We start from the raw sequence: 7771 nt of genomic DNA on the forward strand, positions 1-7771 counted from the left end.
GGAAATCAGCTGCCTGTATGATGGTATATGCAGTGTAGCCCAGCTGTGTCCTAGGCTGCGCCAGCTCAGTTTGTGTAAGTGTACTTACTGCTCTTCACACAGGATGGAATTCCTCAGCAACACTTTCTCATAACATGTCTAATATTAAGGGATGTGTGACTCTGCTGTTGACTATTTTAAAAATCTTTCATATTTGCCTTTATTCCTGCCTCCCTCGTCACATTAGCTCTTTATGACACCAACTCCCTAACTTCAGAGGCTCCCTATTGTGCCCAGAACAGACTTGAAGTTGGTTCTGAGCAGGATTGGGTTGCTATTTCCTTCTCTGGCTGCACTGTCTTCCTCCAAACTCTGTGGGCTTGTCAGAGCTCCAACTTGCTTTAAATCTCACATTACCATTCTTGCCTATTTCACCTGTCCTCCCGGTCTGCATATCCCCCATCCCCTGCACGCTGCAAAGGCAGTTCACCCTCCAGGATTATAACTGCCCATAGGGGGAGCCAAGTCCGACTGTTTTGCCCCAACACCCCTGTAACTTCTGTGAGCCTCCATGTCTCAGTAAAGTGTAGATAACAGTACTACCTCATAAGAACTGTGCGTAGTGTGGGCAGGGTGAGCAAGGTTCATGTAATGACGCTACAATAAATGTTAGCTACGTTAGGTTGTCTGTGTTCTTCATTTAGGCTGTATGTTATGTGAAGGCAGAAACGTGTGGTTAGTAACAGCTCTCTGTTCACAGCCAACCAGTGCTTACTGAATGAATTAAAAGGCTCAGGCGCCAAACTGCCTTTCACCACCTCAGTTACCTGATTTGCCAAGCGTGTGGTTTGTGCTTTGGATCCCGAGCAAGTGACTGTGTATGTATCTGCCTGTGTTTGAGACAGCTTTGGCAACCCTGCTCCCTCAGGAGTTCTGGGTTACAGGTGTAAGCCCCAAGCCCAGCTGCACCTGCAGTAGACGCCATGTGACTTCTAACATGCGTTTATTCGGCAAGTCTTTGTTGAAAGCTGTGATGAGCAGAAGATTAGTTAGACGGTGCAGAGGGCAGGTTGGAGGAGGAGCATGGGGGGCAGCAGGGAGCCAGCACCTAGGTCTAGGTGCCCTGTAGGCCTGACTGTAAATATGATTTTTTAAAAAAGATTTATTATGTATAGTGTTCTCTCTGCATGCATGCCTGCAGGCCAGCAGAGAGCATCAGATCTCATTCTAGATGGTTGTGAGCCACCATGTGGTTGCTGGGAATTGAACTCAGGACCTCTGGAAGTCTTGACCAGTGTCCTTAAGCCCTGAGCCCTATTGATTGATTTTTGAGACAGGGTCTCATGTAACCAAGGTTGTCTGGAACTAACTCATAGAGATCCACCTGCCTCTGCTCCCTAGGACCTATCATGGTCCACCTCACTGTAAATTCTTGCTCTCACAAATCGTTTGCCAAACCACTTCCCTGGGCCTCAGTTTCTTTACAGGCAAAACAGAATGGGTGAGCTTATTCCTGAGACCTTAGTGTTTAAAGTATCCAGCATTTGCAAATAAAATACTGATAGACTTCCTCTAACACCCACCTCCTGGGCCCTTTATAAGGAAGGGCATACAGGGTCAGGTAAGTAACTGTGAAACACATCAGACTGGGCTCAACAGCACAATACAATAGGAGTATGAGCTCAGTTCCTAGTTGGTGATGCGGAAGCACTTCCAGGAGTGTGCTCTTAACAGGATATAGGGAAATTCCCGGCGAAGGAAGGAAGGGCCTTGTAAGGCGACAACGGTAGCTGGGGACTGCACATCGCAAAAGGCCTCCAAAGCTCAGGATAGCGTCGTGTTTCACTTAGCGCAGTGATTCCTGGAGCAGAGAGTGGGCAGTTTCGGCATAGCCGGTCCCCTCGGTCACGGCTAGGGCGAAGGAGGGCTGCTTGGCCACGCGAGGGCAGCAGCGGCCCTGGCTGACCCCACCCTGGGAGCCGCTCAACTTTCCCGACTCGGGTCCGCCCCCCACGGTAGGAGGGTTGGAAGTAAAAGGGCCGAGGCCGAGTCCTCCGGGGTCCCACCGCCCAACAATTCAGACGTCTCCCCGGCACGGTCCCTCTAGCTCCAGCCCCACGCCCGATCCTCGGTCAGCAGCGGGGGTGACCTGCGGCGGCCCGGGGCGGGGAGCAGAGGCGGGCCGAGCCAAGGGCCGCCCCCGTCGACCCCCCCCCACTGGCCCGCCCCGGAGCGGTGTTGGAGAGTGGGGCGGGGTTCGGGTCAGTCTCAGCCTCCGGCACCGGCCGCGCAGCTGGAGGCGGCGGAGCGGAAGGTACCCGGGCCCAAGCTGGGGGGTGGCAAGGCGTCGTGGGAACTCGGTTCCGAGGAAAGCACTTTCCCGGTTTTCGGATCACTCGGGAAACGGCCCGGGAGGGGGCTCCGGGCTGGCCATGGAGCAGGGCAGGCGCTCTAGCCTCCTGGGTTAGAGCGTTCTCGAACCAGAGCCTCTTTCCTTTCTGAGCCTCCCTAGCCGGGCCAGGGATCCACTTGGATCTCTGTGAGCGACACTGCCCAGACGCTCTAGTTCCAGGAGGGGCGTAAGGAACAGGGCCTTGGGCCGACTAGGGGAGTTCTGGCCTGGGAAGGGGAATGGCGGGAATAGGGGCGGGGTGTTACTATTGGGGGCTGCCACTGCCTGGCGGGTCTGGACGCCGCCCTAGATGGTTTTTGGAGCTAATCTGAACTAAGAGGTTGAGACGACAAGAAAAGATTCCACTCCCGTGTTGTGTATGAGCGTCTGAGAATGAGAAAAAACCAGAACACCAAATCCCAGACTCTGCCTCCTACCCTGTTGGGAGGTTTGGGAGTGTTAGGGGATTGGGCTGAAAGCTGGGATCCATTTCTTCCTTCTCTTCTGGCTTTAAAGTTAAGGAAGAGGTATCGCCTGAAGAGTGGTTCTTTGCCTAGATCTCAATAGAGCAGAGTACAAAGGCCTGTTGGATCACCTGGGAAACCAAGAGAACAAGAAGAGCTAGTGTTTTGACCCGGGGAAGGCCCCACAAGTTCTAGACGCCTCTTCAGGCCCTGCCTGAGGTTTCCTGGTCTCTTAGGGTCAGTGGGGCAGTTCCTCTGGGACCGCGCTTCACAGGAGTGTGTTAGTTAGCCTTGCCGGTTTGGCCTTGGGCCTCAGGTCCTGACTTGGCCTGGGTCTCCAACTCTTCTGGGCCAAGAAGAGGCTGGATGCAAACATTTCTGAGCTGGGGGCTCTAAAGCTCGTGCCCTGAAGTTCTGGCCTCTGCCTCCTACCGTGTGGTGCCAACCATGTTGCCGTGGGACAGCAAGTGGCGCATGCATGCGGAAGTGACTAGCGTGTAGTAGTCATCACCGACCGTCAGCACTGCCCACCTTAGGCTGGGGCTGTCTCATCCAGCCTGTAGACAGCTGGACTTGGTTGAATTAAATGGGAGTGGGTGGGGGAGTTGGAAGAAGTCCTGTGGGTTACCTGGATATACTTCTCAGACCTCGCCTTTAAAGGAGATAGCAGCCGCAGAGTGAATGCCTTCTCCGTCTTTTGGGGGTATCAGGGAGAACAATCCCCTGTGGTAGGGGATGCTAAGTGGGGCTGTGCGTACTCAAGTCCTATAAATTCCCTGTGACTCATGTCCTCTTCCCTCGCATCCCAGTTGTGTGTGTGTGTGTGTGTGTGTGTGTGTGTGTGTGTGTGTCTAGGTCTAGGAGGTAGGAGGAGGAACCACCCAGAAGCCTGATACTGAAAAGATTCAGCCTGGGGCTAGAGTATTCTGCTTCCGAAAAGGCAGGCACAGGCCAGGGTCTGAGCTGGTGGTGTGTAAAGGAGCCCAGCTGAGCCAGACAGGATATGGGATTGAAAGGAAAAGCCAAGTTTGGGGCTGGGATCGGGTTACTGTCCCCTACTTAACTGCTCCCTGCCTGGTCCAAGTTTAGGCTGATCCTCATTAGTCTTTTCTTTTGGGCTCCTCCCAGCCTGGGCTCTAGCTCCCTCCCTCTCACCAACAGCCTGGACTCCATCTCTAGCCCCAAGCTGGCTGGTACTCTACCTCCCTGTCTGTCTGGTAGGCCTGGGGACCTCAGTAGCCTGGTCAGCCCCCTTCAGCTGAGAAGAAAGAAGCTGTGAAGGTGTGAACTGCTTGTTCATGTGTGCTGGGGTGCGGGACACATGCAGACCGAGAAGTCACAGGGAGGTGTCTGCCGGCCTAAGGGTCAGCTGGTCTCCAGGAGGAAGGGGCTGTTCCAGAGAGTGGGTGGAGGTGATTCCCAAGTGAATTAGCTCCATACCGGCAGTGCTGTGGTAGATGTGTGGCTCCTCACAGTGTGGTCATTGTCCCCTGTCAGGGGCTGAGTGACCCAATGTTGCTGCCAGGCCTGGGGAGTGGGGGGGCAGCCTGCCTGACCGTGAGCTGCCAGGACTGAGCCTTCTTTGTGTGACTTGAGATTTTGGGGAAGGGGTGGGGTGGGCCAGGGAGCCAGCTGGCTGCTTCTACTGTCCCGGGGCTGTTCCCACTGTACCCCGGCTTACTTCCTCTGCTTCTGTTCTCACTTATGGGGTGCTGTGTAGGCCAGACAGACTGGATCACTCGCCTTGCTTTGAGAGCCAGCCATGCACCCACCGTATGTGTCAGACTCGAAATAACGTGCCCAAACCTCGCTGAACCTCAGTTTCTCACTTTTGTCAAAGTAGGATGGCCTGGGGTCAGATGGCTCAGCAGGCAGAGGGGCCTGCCAAGCAAGCATGATCTCCCGAGTTCGAGCCCAGGAACCTACTGGGAGGGAGAAGGCGAGAACTGGCTCTGGGTTGTCCTTTGACTTCCACATCCACCTACTAGGCAACTGGAGACCTGAAGATTCTTCTCAAAATACCCAACAAAACGTGTGTGTCCAGGAGATAGGAACGCCTAGAGGCTCTACCTGTGTTCCTTGCTCACCCCTACCACCTGTAGCTGATGTCTTTGTGACCAGGCATGCATGATTTCTATGGAGGGACAGTCTATTCTAGCTTGCATTTTAGTGGTTATTAATGAGTCAAAATCCTGGCCAAAAAAAAAAAAAAAAAAAAAGCTGATAGGCAAGGCAGATAAATCTAGGTCTCTTGGGAGCATTTGCATGTGGACAGGATTTAAGCCAGTATTCCTGGCTCCCAAGTGTCCTCTTCTTCCTTCTCCTGATCAGTTCTAACCCACCCAGAAAGACCTATCGTGACCAGCATTTCAAGGTCTTTTGCCTGCAGGATTGGTTCTTGGTGAGAACAGACCTTGGCAAGCCCCCTTCTCTTCCTTTGCTGGATGCTGTGGTTTTCATGGAAGCTTGGGGGCCTCAGAGCAGTGCTAGTGGCCTCACTGGGTTCTCTTTTTTCTCCCAAATCCCCTGCCTCTTGACTGCCAGTTTAAACCATGGCTGCAATACGGAAGAAGCTGGTGATCGTGGGCGACGGGGCCTGTGGGAAGACCTGCCTTCTCATTGTCTTCAGCAAGGATCAGTTCCCGGAGGTCTATGTCCCTACAGTCTTCGAGAACTACATCGCAGACATTGAAGTGGATGGCAAGCAGGTGAAGGCCAAGACTTTCCTGCCTGGGAACCCTGCCCCCATTCCTATAGGGCCCTAGTGTGTCCTTTCTTAGCACCCACGTACGTCTTTGCTTCATTTCCCTGCTGGAAGTTAGGAAGTGAAACTGGAGCCCCAGAAAACCTGGATGTACTATCTGGTTCGACCACATACTGGCTCTGGAATCTGAGCCAAGCCCCTTTGCCTCTGGGCTCAACCTAACTCCACTGCAAAATGTGAATGAGGGCAAGACCTACCCCCAAAGGGTTGCCGTAAGAATTACATTGTACTTCCAATGGCAGCTCATACTACACAAAGATCAAGCCCGCCTTAGATTGTTGGTTTTGTGACTGGTCAGTACGGCTCAGCACATACTGAGTGCTGCAAAGATGATCCCTAAATTTATGGGACCAGTGACTTCAGAGGACCTTGGGGTGTTAGGTTTGGGATCCCTGGGCTAGCTACTCAGTAGTCCTATGTGTCAGGTGGAGCTGGCTCTGTGGGACACAGCAGGGCAAGAAGACTACGATCGCCTCCGGCCTCTGTCCTACCCGGACACTGACGTCATCCTCATGTGTTTCTCCATTGACAGTCCTGACAGCCTGGGTAAGGCTTCGGAGAGGGAGTGTTGGGCCCTGCAGGTCTCCTTTGCGATGGAGACAGTAGCCCTTGGGGTGGGGGTGAGGGCTGTGCAAGGGTACCCTGTTTAGTAGTCCTGGTGACAGCTGTGGAAGGCTGGGCTTCTGCTGCTCTGTGCCCACGCCTACATCTTTTGGGGTATCTCTGCAGAAAACATTCCAGAGAAGTGGACCCCGGAGGTGAAGCACTTTTGCCCCAATGTGCCCATCATCCTGGTGGGGAATAAGAAGGATCTGAGGCAAGATGAGCACACCAGAAGGGAGCTGGCCAAGATGAAACAGGTGGGTGAGGCAGCGGCGCGGTGAGGAAGGGTCCTCGGGGGTCAAAAACTGGGATGGAAACAGCTGAGAGCCAGCCTTAGCAGGAACTGTGATGTTCACCTCCTGCCGTCCCAGGCCTGTGTGCTGGAGAAGTCACCTGTCCAAGGCGTTTTTTTTTTTTTTTTTTTTTTTTTTTTAAACTTATTCCAGCTTAAGGTCTGTCTCTTTGGCGTTGGGGCTAAGATGAAGAGCCATCCTCATCCTCAGGGGGCAGCTGTGTCAGATGAGGGTTTGGAGGCTGTGCCACTGCAGTGCCCCGAGAGGGAGGGCATTATGAATGGGGTGTGCACTCAGAGACTTGCTGAGGGACTCTAGCCAGAGCACTGTTTTATTTAGAGCAAGGTAAGGAAGGTAGGCTCTCCTGGGAGGATAATTAAGGTTTTAATTGGGCAGATGTCCAGTCTGTATGTTAGTAAAAAACATTCTGGTAGCTATGGAGGATGGACTCAAAAGAGTGGTTGTCTCAACCTTTGGGGGTTGTGTGTCAGTCACATCATGACTCATAAAAGGAACAAAATAACTTTATGTTTGGGGGTCACCAAACAGGGGGAGCTATATGAAAGTTGAGAACCAGTGGACTAGAGGAAAATGAGAACGCAGGTCAGTTGCTCAGAGTTGAAATGGGCACTGTAGGAATCAGGCTGGGCGGGAAGAGAGAATAGACAGAATTCTGAAATGGCAAACTTGGGTCTTATGGCCCCAGCCTGGAAGCTGCCTGTGGTAGCTGGGTGTTCTGCAGGGCGTATAGAGGATATTTATTTGCCTCTTCTTGTGACCCCACATCTTGTCTTTGCAGGAACCTGTTCGATCTGAGGAAGGCCGGGACATGGCAAACAGGATCAGTGCCTTTGGCTACCTTGAGTGCTCAGCCAAGACTAAGGAAGGGGTGCGGGAGGTATTTGAGATGGCCACTCGGGCTGGCCTACAGGTCCGCAAGAATAAGCGCCGGAGGGGCTGTCCCATTCTCTGAGTTTCCCAAGGTCTCTCCAATTTTCCCTCCCTCCCTCCTCATGGGTTCAAAATACCCCTACCCCTTTTCCACCCTTGTAGGGCTCCATGCTGCCAGTTTCTTTTTTGGTTCGTTCCTGCCCAGGACTGCATAAGTTTTCCCAGCCCACCTGGGGGCTGGTAGGCCCTTTCCTCCCTGCCTCTGGGAACCAGGCTCGTGCCCTGCCCTGCCTGAGCAGGGCCCCTCCGCCTGCCGCGTTGGTCCAGGGGTTGGGCCCGGGCTCCTAGTCCCTTCGGCCTTCCCTCTCTCACACACCAGCACTTT

General features: G+C 53.6%; 1 protein-coding gene across 2 annotated transcripts; it reads left to right on the top strand.

Moving 5' to 3' along the window:
• The first annotated feature begins 1972 nt into the window (after positions 1-1972).
• Rhoc (ras homolog family member C) lies at positions 1973-7468 on the top strand. 2 transcript variants are annotated; one of them, XM_057793246.1, is made up of 5 exons: positions 1973-2293; positions 5380-5543; positions 6025-6145; positions 6329-6459; positions 7295-7468. In XM_057793246.1, exons 2-5 carry the CDS (start codon positions 5388-5390, stop codon positions 7466-7468), a joined length of 582 nt encoding a protein of 193 aa, XP_057649229.1. In that variant the 5' UTR covers positions 1973-2293; positions 5380-5387. The 2 variants fall into 2 exon arrangements, with proteins under 2 accessions (XP_057649229.1, XP_057649230.1); XM_057793247.1 differs by lacking the exon at positions 1973-2293 and adding an exon at positions 3987-4116.
• The last annotated feature ends 303 nt before the right edge of the window (positions 7469-7771 follow it).

Source organism: Chionomys nivalis, chromosome 18 (genome assembly GCF_950005125.1).
Source record: "Chionomys nivalis chromosome 18, mChiNiv1.1, whole genome shotgun sequence".
NCBI classification, from domain to species: Eukaryota; Metazoa; Chordata; class Mammalia; order Rodentia; family Cricetidae; genus Chionomys; species Chionomys nivalis.

Excerpts from the sequence above, each read along its gene's own strand:
- Rhoc (XM_057793246.1), top strand. The coding sequence starts at position 5,388 with ATGGCTGCAATACGGAAGAAGCTGGTGATCGTGGGCGACGGGGCCTGT. Across the intron at positions 5,544-6,024 it reads TTGAAGTGGATGGCAAGCAG|GTGGAGCTGGCTCTGTGGGA; the intron begins GTGAAGGCCAAG and ends CCTATGTGTCAG. Across the intron at positions 6,146-6,328 it reads TGACAGTCCTGACAGCCTGG|AAAACATTCCAGAGAAGTGG; the intron begins GTAAGGCTTCGG and ends GTATCTCTGCAG.